Source organism: Anolis sagrei, chromosome 3 (assembly GCF_037176765.1).
Source record: "Anolis sagrei isolate rAnoSag1 chromosome 3, rAnoSag1.mat, whole genome shotgun sequence".
In the NCBI taxonomy this organism is placed as follows: domain Eukaryota; kingdom Metazoa; phylum Chordata; class Lepidosauria; order Squamata; family Dactyloidae; genus Anolis; species Anolis sagrei.
Genome location: NC_090023.1, coordinates 126,836,831 through 126,847,963, shown reverse-complemented (window position 1 = coordinate 126,847,963; position 11,133 = coordinate 126,836,831). Strand labels below are relative to the sequence as shown.

Here is an 11,133-nt window from a genome sequence, read left to right as displayed (position 1 = left end):
TGGTAGGTGCTTTCTCTCTCTCTGGTGTTTTGGAGCCATCCTTATGAAGGTATCAAGAGCGGTGCGGGGCTGTGTCTTGGGAATGTCACCAGACAAGGTCTAGTGTAAAGTTTTTCACACAATCGCCCTCATAAAAATAATTCTAAAATAAGCAACACAGAGATAAAGGCTACATAGTGAAGAATCTTCTGCAGCTTTTCATAAACTGAATTATTTTTCTGCTCTTCGGTAGGAATACAGGGTGGAGCACAATTGATGGGAATTTGCTCAACAGGCTGAACTAATGGACCATTCACACGGTTTGTCCATTATTCTTTAAGAGTGCGCAGTTCACAGTTCTGTCGAAGGCTTTCATGGCCAGAATCATTGGGTTGTAGGTTTTTTGGGCTGTATGGCCATGTTCTAGAAGCATTCCCTCCTGACATTTTGCCTGCATCTATGGCAGGCACCCTCAGAGATTGTGAGGATGCCTGCCATGGATGCAGGTAAAACGTCAGGAGAGAATGCTTCCAGAACATGGCCATACAGCCTGAAAAATCTACAACAAGCCAGTTCACAGTTTGACTGAAGGAAAATATGTGCAGAATTCTGTGCCTTATGTCATTCCGTTTCCAGGAATGAAGCAGGGGGTGGAGATTGCTGACTTCTAGCACTGCATAGTGTATTCTTATTTTTACCAGAATTACTCTGATAAGATTAGACTTCCCACTGTGTTTTAAAGAAGGGGGAATGCCTTTATGCTTATCCTGAATGTGAAGTGTGCTAATGTCCTTTCGGAGGACTCAAAAACTCCTTCCTTACAAAAAAAATTGTAAAAGATTACCATATTTCTACAAATTCCAATTCATATAATGAGACAATGTTAACTTTACTCTGAATGCACCTCAGATATATGAAACACAAGGTTTTCTGAAATTTCTCACTTTCACAAATTAAAATGGAAGTCAGCTGTGGTGTTCAGTTGGGGTTTCTTTTGTCAACAGGCAATTTAATAGAGGAAAACACTGGTTTCTTCATAAACATTAGATGATTTGGAAGCTTTTGGCATGGATATTAGTCAATGGTACATCAGAAATTATCAATTTTGCCAACAATTTTCATCAGATTACAAAATATTGTTTGGTATTCTCATCTAATAAAAATCACAACACTGTCATTTTAAAAGTTATGTTATAATACATATATCCATCCCTTTTCTTTTAAAAAAAAAACCCCAAGGTCAGAATTAAATTCTGTATATTTTGTGCAAGATCTCAATCATTCTGCTCAAATGTCAAGCATATGTTGAGTGAAAAAGCTCAAATTGGTTCTATTTCACAACATTTAAAAGAGTATCGTTCTGTGTCAACTCCTTTTGGAAGGAAATAGGAGAGTTTTGAATTGTTCTCAAAGTTAGAAGTGTCGATTACCAACCCAGATTATAGCCCTCTATTAAATAAGCAAAGAAATTTTTGACTTTCATTAGCATTTCCATGTTGCAATGCAGCACAGGAAAACTTACTGCATTTACTCTGAGGATGCATTATAGATGCTCCTTCTATAACTCCCAGAACCTGTTTCTTCCCCCCCCCCCCCACAAGGATAGGGTTTCATTATGACCTGAGCTACATTTTAAGAGAAGATCTGAGAGCGACACACAACCACACCACAGACAATCCCTCAGTGTTTCCAGGGACAGCCACATATCCACAGAAATTAAGGCTTTAGCGTTGTTTCTTGTAGAGAGTGACTAAATCACACTCTGCTCTTTTGTCACCTGGGTGAAAAACATAAAAGTCCCAAATGAGATCATTAAGGGTTTAGTATATCTTAAAGTGCTTTCTTCAACAAAACTGCTTCTCTCAAAGGGGTTTGTCACCAGCTGAAGGTTTCAGTCCACTTCAGAAGAAGGATCTCAAGGAGTGCCACCCAACAAAGTCTTCCATCTGTTCATAGATAAAGGCTCGGATATCCAGAAGTGTAAAATAAGCTGGTACTAATAGAGCTGTTGATCAATAACTCTCCATTATGGACTTGTTTTCTCTTTTCGGCTATCATTGAAAAGCTGGCTTTCATTGAAGTTCTTATCCAAAGACCAAATCAATATTGAAAGTTCCCTAAAGATAAAAATAAAGACAAGCTCCTAGAAGCCAAAACTGGGGAAGGGGGAGAAGGCTGAGTTTCTAATTAAAATGGAATTTAAATTTAAAAGGTCCTCCTGAGCTGAATGGGTCAAACCCTTGCCAGGAATTCCAGCCTCTATGAAAAGGGTTTCCTCCACCTTGCTGGCTTTCTGCATCAAGTGGATCTTCTCCCGCATCAAACTTCCTTCGCATGTCTGGAAAAAGGACACACAATTTCATCATTAGATTATTGGCAAGGGGTTTGAACAGGTTACATAAAAACTCTTAATGAACTCTTAATGATCCAGCAGGTTGGTAAGAGGTGATGTGGTCAGATAGGAAAGTTGGGCCTGAACTATTTAGGTCTTTAAAGGTCAAAACCTTGAATTGGGCTCAGAAACACATTGGCAGCCAGTGTAGGTGCTGTAACAGGGAGGTGGTATGCTCCCTTGGTCCAGCACCTGTCAATAACCTGGCTGCAGATCTCTGAACTAGTTGGAGTTTCCGGGCATTTTTCAAGGGCAGCCCCACATAGGGCCCCTTACAGTACTTTAAAAGGGATGTAACTAGGGTGTGGACCACCATGGCTAAATCTGAAGTTACAAGCACAACTGGAACACAAGTTTTAATTGTGCAAAGGTCCTCCTCACCACCGCCCCCCCCCCCCCAAACTCAGCGATGAGTTCAGAAAGACCTCCAGACTGTGAACCCATGCCTTCAGGGGGGAAATCCCCTATCTAGTATAGTTGAGGAGTTATGCTTCTGGACTGCAGCCCATCAGGATAGCCAACGGCATAGTGAAGGACTCTGAAAAGTGCACCCCGGAAAAGTAGTGTCTCTAGACTTTGATTCATACACATGATGGGTCGTGTAATTTCTAACATTTTAAGCACTTACATTTACATTCCCTTTTACAGTGGTTACAGCACAAAGAGAAACAATACGGTAGCAATATGGTTGTTGACATGGAATGACGTGAACAACCTTAATCATGAAATTACCTGAAAAGTTCTACAAAAACACATGGGGCCTTTTGTAGACCACCATGTTTTCTACTGATGGTACACAATACCCATATTTATTTGAATATAATGCATCATCAAAGGTAACGCGCACCTCAATTTTGAAGGTGTTCATTACAAAAAAAGGATTTGCTGTCAAAAAATGTAAATGGCTGCTAAAAAGCTAGCCAAAAGCCAATCCCCTCCATCAAGCCTGGCAGGAAGCCAACAGTGGCTATGAAAAGGCTGGTGGAAAATGCATCCCTACATCTGGCCCTCCTGCCAGCCTATTCATGGCCACCTTCAGCTTCCCACCAGCCTTTTCACAGCCACTGCTGCCTCTCCCTTCTCTGTCAAATTTGGGGGAAAGCGAGTTGAACTCCCTCTGTCAGCTCCAGCTTCCCATGTGGGGACATGAGAGAAGCCTCCCACAGGATGGTAAAATATCTGGGTGGGCATTCCCACAAGCACTTCATCAGTGAGTTGTTGCCAGTGCAAAAAAAGGTTAGTCCATGCCATTTTTGAAGAGCTTTACAAAGGCAGCAATTCTGAGAACAGGTGCTCCCGTTTTATATTTGTGCCTGCTAGCACACCAGTTCTGCCCACCACTAGTAAGTGATGTTTAAACATACTTTAGTCATTAGCAACTCTGCCACAGATGGTACTATTTGCCACCATTTATCAAATATGTCTTTTATGCTTTTGTAATTAAAAACAGGCCTCGCGGGGATACTTTTGAGAACCATCAGAAGCATTTCCCACATTTATCTGTGTCATTTCTTATGCCCACATATTTTCTTACTCCTAAGGGAGTCAACTGTTCTCTTGCTTCAATAGTTCCATTTTTTTAATTTAAGAGATTTCATGCAAAGGGTGTTAAGGTCAATTAGACCCTTATTAAAGTGAAGGGAGCAAAAACATGAAGCATTACACAATTAAAGTGGTTTGCAGCATTACATTATCCCAGAATGGCAATCAAGCTTTTCAGTTTTAAGCCATTCTCAAACACCTCTGTAAACCCATGTACCTGGATCTGTAAGAACCTCTTTGGCAGCAGCAATATCAATAAATTTCTTTTCTGCTTTCTTCTTCTCTTCTTCATCCTGGAAATTATCAGGGTGCCACTGCATCGCTAGCTTCCTATAAGCCTTGACAATTTCCTGTTTTTTGGCATTCCTGCAGAAAGCACAGAAATTACTTGCCAAGTGAACTCTCCAGTAGTTTTCGTGCCCAGGAAAGTTCCTCCCACAGCTCCCAAACAGTGAGCAAATGTTCAAGAATCCAAGAGGTCTTATGCCCTTAGCTCTAGAGTGAGGACAGTATAGCCTATACCTACAAGCAGTCACACACACACACACACACACACACACACACCTGTTTTGAGATCCCTTGGGCGCAGTGCCCTCCAAAACCTTTGGAAATTCTTCCAAAGTGAACATTTACTAGTAATTTTCATACCAAGAAAAATATATATCATGATAGAAATGCTTTTTGGGCAATTCAACATTCAAAAGATGCTCTACTTAGATAAACGTAGAGGGATGCTAGGTAGGATGACCAGGGGGTGTGGTATATCTTTGCACACAAGTTCTGCTAATGTTGCTACTGCATAGAAAAACATAGCTTTGGATCAGGTACTCCCCACATCAACACTCCTAAGATAGAAGTTTTCACATGGAAGCTCTGACTTTCTTGAAGATCATGCTAAACAAACTCCTTCACTTCTTAGCTCATTGCAGCCAGTGATCTATATAATTTCCTCCTCATCCTTCTCCAGCTTGTTCTTATTTAGCTCTGCTTCTGGGACATTGGTTTTGTTGTTTACTAGCATTTCATTCATCCTGTAGCTAATGCGACTTTTTGGTGCTGTGCTCCAAGTGAATTTGCTCTCTATTCAAGATTAACGTGGCCCTAGAATGTAGTGTATTACACTGGAGGCTAGGGAAGATGGCAGGGAAGACAGGGAGACATCACCCCCTTGTGGCCAGAACTGAGCACAGTCTCCAAGATGCCAAAGATGGAAAAAGCCTATATATACACCTCTATCTATGTACAGCTGTCTGTCTTGTCAGCATATAATGGCACTGAATGTTTGCCGTATATGTGTTCTGTAATCTGCTCTAAGTCCCCCTTGGGGTGAGAAGGACAGAATATAAATAAATAGAGCTCATCATACGAATGGTTGGCAAGATGTGTACAGGACATTCTCAGATTTTATTTTGTACTGTATTCAAGATACAATCTTGAGATATTTTTAGACACATACTATTTTCTTTTAAATTATATCCCTACAATATGGAATGTAACCAATGGCAGACAGATCCCATACGTCTCTACTGTAGCGAAAAGACTTACATTCCCAGGTTGAAAAAGCTAAACATTTCCCATCCGCCATTCAACAGTCAGAAGATCTTCATGTTCTAGCCATGCATTCATTGTATTTTACAACATCAGGTTTGTGTATTTGGACAGCTTTATTAATATATCATACAGTCTCCATCCATATCAGTGGGGAATACATTATCAGGCTTCATGGATATACGCAAAATCATGGATAATAGTGAACCTTATTGAAATGAAGAACTTCTGGCCCAATAATGTCATAGAGCCCTTGGGAGAAGAATTCCCAGAGAGGACATATTTTGTCAAGACATAAGATAAACGATACCGGTCCTGCAGTGCAAATGCAGATATGGCAGTTGTACTGTATATGCCTAATCCTCAGTTATATTCTATGTGGTCTAAAACCTTACCTTTTATTTCCCTTTTTATATTTATAATATCCAATCAAAATCCAAATTTAAAAATTCTTGCTTAGTCACAAACTGCACAAACTCCCTATCTCACAAATTTGTTTCAAGGATAAAGTAAGAACTCTGTGGATGGTTATTCTGGAGATAGGTTGCCATTATGACAAAAATGCAGGAATTTGTTCACTGTCAAGTGCTCACCTTTTAACACCCAAAATCTTGTAATAATCCCTCTTCTGAGACTGCTTGAGCATCCGCTGTGCTTTCTCTAAGTCATCCTGAAGTTGTTGGTCATTGTCACTATGCTCTTTGGCAGTTTCATAGTCCCGAATAGCTACCAGGAAAGACAACCAACATAGGACACTATTGTTACTTTGCAACCAAGTTCTATTCAGCGATACATTTCAAATACGTATTTAATCACAGTTCATTTCAGTTACTCGAGCAACGGAAGTGGTGGTCCATTAAATTTGTCTATCGAAAACTGCTGAGCAGTAGGGCAGATGGTACACTAACAGAATCCCTATTTAGTCCTGGTTTAGGTGTACACACCTTTAGATATAAACACTCAAACCCTGCCAACTGTGGGATGGGGTTCCTGAGAAAACTTTTGAATTGACTCATTCTTGCATGTAAGAACAAAACAAGCAAAGTTAGATCTTTATCACATTGCAATTTTACTACCAAAAAGGTACGAGCTTTTAGAATCTATCAGCATCTTAAGAGCAAGACCAGAGCTTTACAATCAGACAAAAAATGATGTGGTGGTAGGGATGCAGGTTGCAACAGGATGAAATGAAAGGTCTTTTTGTAATTGTATGACTGCCAGCCACTAATAAACAGTATGCTTCAGTTTCCATTTCCATGCCCTTCACCACAGCCTGCTTTGTATTTCCAACGTAAGACGTCTTTTTTCCCCCCTGGTTTCTCTGCTTCTAATTTTGGAATATCTCATTATGGATCTCAAGACTTCTAGCTTTCCTAAGTAAGACAAAGTATTTGCATCAGATTATCATCCAGCAGCTGCTCTCTCTCAGTAGGCATTACATTTATCTTTTTGTTGTTTCCGGGCATGCCGGCAGGAGATGGTGACCAATTTATATCACTTAGACACTCAGTGCCTCTGTGCAATCCTTTCTGAAACTGAACTTTTTTAAAAAAGGGAAAAAGTACTTCTGGTGCCCCTGTGATTTAGTGCATCCATCTAGCAACCAGCTCAGTGTAAATCTGACTTCTCTTTCATTTTCAGTAGCCAGCCTACTGTGATGTGCCTCTGAAGTGCTTTGTCTGCTACTGACTTTTCCTTTAAAATATCCTTTTGGCCATTCGCTTAGAAAGCCAGCAGGAGGTAGCTGTTCAAACCCATCATACATACTCAGTAGCTACATCTGAGTTGTAAAGAAAACCTCCAGAGACATTTCCATCCCACAGCTTTACTGCCCTCCTAATGTTAACCACTGGACAATCTCATCTGTTCCTTTAAAGCACATATTAATGATCACATAATGAATGAATGCCCGCTGAAAGGATTCTTTTTTTCTGTTCATTGCCACTGGTGACTGCAAGGAACTACAACAACTCAAGGAGATAAGGTTCTTGTGTGCAGATTATATGTACTGACTCATTAATGGCAAAGTGAGAGCAACTGGCATAAAGTGGTTGGAAAGACTGGCGGGCTAAGCCTGGGTCCATATCCCTGCTCACTGGGTGAACATGGGCCAGTCACAATCTCCCACCAGAATCTACTTCACAGGGTGGTGGTGGAGATAAATCTGGGGGTGAGGAGTGGAAAATAACCATGGCTTTCTCAGATGGGGTGAGAATGAAATACCAGTGGCACCTGTTACATGCATGACTGCATGGAGCGCCGTTGATCTACTCACATTTGCATGTTTTCAAACTGCTAGGTTGGCAGAAGCTGGGGCTAACAGTGGGAGCTCACCTTAATCCCCGGATTCAAACTGCTAACTGTTCAGTCAACAAATTCAGCAGCTCAGCGGTTCAACCCACTGCTCCACCAGGGCCCCCCTCCCTTTATAATTTTCCATATTGCAGCTACACATACATCTACTCCCATATTTATGAACCCGCAAAGCTTCAGAGTCCATCTCTTAGTTCTTCCCAACATCTATGCTAGTCTTGATATAACATATTTGCCCAGAACCAGAGAAAATGCTTGAGAAGAGCCTGGCGTTTTTTACCATGATGGCAGCCAACCTCTTTGGCTTTCCCGTTTTACTCTTATACATTGATGGGTGATCCCTTAAGCCAGGCTGTTAATTGTTGAGTGATCTACAGACCAAGGACAGTACATCCATCCTTTCCCTTCACATTTTGCATTTAAAAGCAAAACCACAATGCTTGCAGCCATAAACAGCAATTGGAAAAAAGGCAACCCTGTCCAAATGTCATCAGTCACAATACAATGCTTGTTAGAACATAAAAAGGCAGATCACAACAACAGCTCCAAGTAGTAAAATTGAAACTGGTACATTAATTTTGATCTAGGTCCTGTGGTCTCACTTCATTTTGTACCATCATAAAAAAAAACCCCATCCACATTTTGCTTAACAAGCCAAGGTTTTTATACTACTCAGCTCTCTGCTTTACAAACAAATGCCAGGGCAGGGATATAGTTGTGGGGGAGGTGAGCATTGGCTCCCCAAAGGGGAATCATATTCCCATAATTAAACATGTCCACCAGCACCCAAATTTCCAGCACTGCAGAGAATGAGATCTTGAAAACCATTCATCCCTGGGGCTCCTTTTAGCTATGTTTATGTTCCCTTGATAATGTGTCTTTCTTTTTTCTTTGGCTATATAAACGCTGAACTCAAGTTGGAGGTTACTGCATTTCCAGAAATTTGCAAAGGGAGAATTCATGGAAGGAGGCAGAATTCTTAAGCAAATAACCCTGAAGCAAATAACAGAAGGAAAAGTTCCCACGAGGACTGATGAACATTGGTGGGAGGAGAAAGATCACAAAGGACAGAGAGAAACCAGAAAACTTGCAACAAGTACATAGACCACATTCTGGTTGCAGCAAATCAAAGTAGGTCAGGAGTCAATGCAAGAGGAACCAAAGGACAGAGAGACTTCTCAATCTTGGGATTTCTCAGTAAAGTTGGACTTCACACACACACACAAACTGCTGTCCACTGTCTTTCAAATTTTACCTTCCTCGTACTGTTCTTCAAGCAAGTACGCTTCAGCTCTGCTTTTCAAAGCATTTACGTTATCCGGTTCCAATGTCAGAACTTCTGTGCAAAGTCTGATGGCTTCTGTTGACTGTTGATTCTGGGAAGCACGGGAGGAAGCAGTGATGTCAGTGTTTGCTTTGGCTAAACCCCTGCTAGTAGTCCCCATTGAAGCAGACCCTAAACCAATGGGATTTATATTATTTCCAGAACATCAGAAAATGCTTCTCTGTTTGCTTCTCCCACAAAAAGTCAACTTATAGTTACCTTTGAAAGGCAGTAGCATATTCTCTCTTTGGCTCGTGTGGTGTAAACAGGAACCTGCGTCTCTGTTTTCATCACTGTCTCATATTTATCTATGGCATCTTGGTACCTTTTTACAGAAGAAGAAAAAATCAGCTAAGCAATTTTATACCAACAGCTTCTTAAGGCATCCATTTTTAAGATCAATAAGGGAAGAAAATAAAAATCTCGCTGCTTCAGCAGTGCAGTGCTGGGAATGGAGCTGGATCCTGGAGTAATACAATGCCATCTCTGCATATTTGGAGGCCCAACGATAATAGTCACTGCATAGTGGAGCTTGGGTTCATTGGTCCTCAGTGCAATCCAAATGATTCCCAGGATGCTGCTCAAGTCATATGGATGCAATCACATTTTCCTAGCAATATGCAGCCCGTCAGCAAATTCAACAGAAAGTTATTCTCTCAGGGAAAGCACCTGAATGCCATCAGCCCTGCATTTGTTTAAACTTCACAGAGATACTATGTCAGCAAGAGGATGTTAGAAGTTGCAGTCCAAAAAGATAGAATTTCAAGTCCTCAACAGATATTACATTCAGATAGTTTAAACACGTATATACATCCTGAAACAAGATCACTGGTGGTCTGCTGGTTCAGAGATAAAATGCTATTGAGCATCCCTTATCTAGAATGGCCAAATCTCAAAACTCTAAAATCTGGAATTACCCACAAGGATTGTTGAGAGACCGAAATGCCCATTCTGTGATGGTTCAATGCATACAAACTTTGCTTCATGCACAAAATTATTAATAAGCTGTTATAAAATTATCTTCGGGCTAAATGTATATGTAACACAAGTGAATTTCATGTTTAGACTTGGGTCCCATCTCCAACATATCTCATTACGTACGCATATCCCAAAACCTGGAAAATAAATCCACTTCTGGTCCCAAGCATTTTCGGTATGGGATACAAAGGATACTCAATATGTCTGTTGCTGGACTACAGGAGCAATGGCCAAATTCATGGACCAGATCTGGAATACATTCCATTTTTTTTCCTAGAGAAAGGATGGCAGCTCTATATAAAAAAATTAACCACGAAATGGTCACACTATCTCAAAATGGAGCAAAGTTGTTTTGACATGAACTCAAAAGGGAAAAACACTTTCTAACAGTGAGAGAGACCACCTGCATTTAAATGCTACAGTCCTCTTTTCTTTTGTATTTAACAACCAAGGATTTGACGGTGCACATAACTGCAAAAAAAAGAAGAAGCCTGAATTCATTTTAGAATATAGCCGCCTTTGAGAAGGTTGAATTACATTGCAAAATACAGTTTTGACTCCTGACTACTGTCTGCATAATGGAGTGCTTTGCCTCAGTATCTAAGAATGCAACAGAAGTTACCGGTGGCTGCCAGTGCTTAGCATGTATTGCTCGTCCTTGCAGCAAAGCTGAGGGATTTGTCTCAACAATTGTTAAGCGCACCTAAAATGGAGGAGCTATGTTTGTTAATCAGCTGTCACTTCCACAGTGCCTAGAGCCAGCAGCAGAAGCTCCCGATGCACACAGAATAGAATATAAACTAATCAAAACTTCCAAAAAGAACAGGCACTAAAGTGAAGCTCTATCACCAGAGACAGCTTCATTTGCCTGGTTCATCTGCCTGTTTAGTGTTCTTTGAAGGGCACGCTCCTCAAAGCAGGGATGCAAGCTAATCAGAAACCGAATTTTCTAATTATATAGTCAGAATGTTATTATTATGTCCAAGTGGACCAAAGTTAACCTGTGTTTTACAAAGTGGTCAAATCAATGTCCGTGTTGCTGGTTATTTTATTATAA

General features: G+C 40.7%; 1 protein-coding gene across 1 annotated transcript in view; it reads right to left on the bottom strand.

Moving 5' to 3' along the window:
• Positions 1 to 951: 951 nt before the first annotated feature.
• The window catches only part of DNAJC3 (DnaJ heat shock protein family (Hsp40) member C3), a 40,687-nt gene continuing 30,505 nt past the window's right edge, over positions 952 to 11,133 (bottom strand). The window contains exons 8-12 of the mRNA XM_060769486.2: positions 9,318 to 9,423; positions 9,030 to 9,150; positions 6,055 to 6,187; positions 4,131 to 4,279; positions 952 to 2,317 (exon numbers count right to left, since the gene is read on the bottom strand). Coding sequence (XP_060625469.2) covers positions 2,163 to 2,317; positions 4,131 to 4,279; positions 6,055 to 6,187; positions 9,030 to 9,150; positions 9,318 to 9,423 — 664 coding nt within the window. The 3' untranslated portion in view covers positions 952 to 2,162. The remainder of the gene's footprint in view (positions 2,318 to 4,130; positions 4,280 to 6,054; positions 6,188 to 9,029; positions 9,151 to 9,317; positions 9,424 to 11,133) is intronic.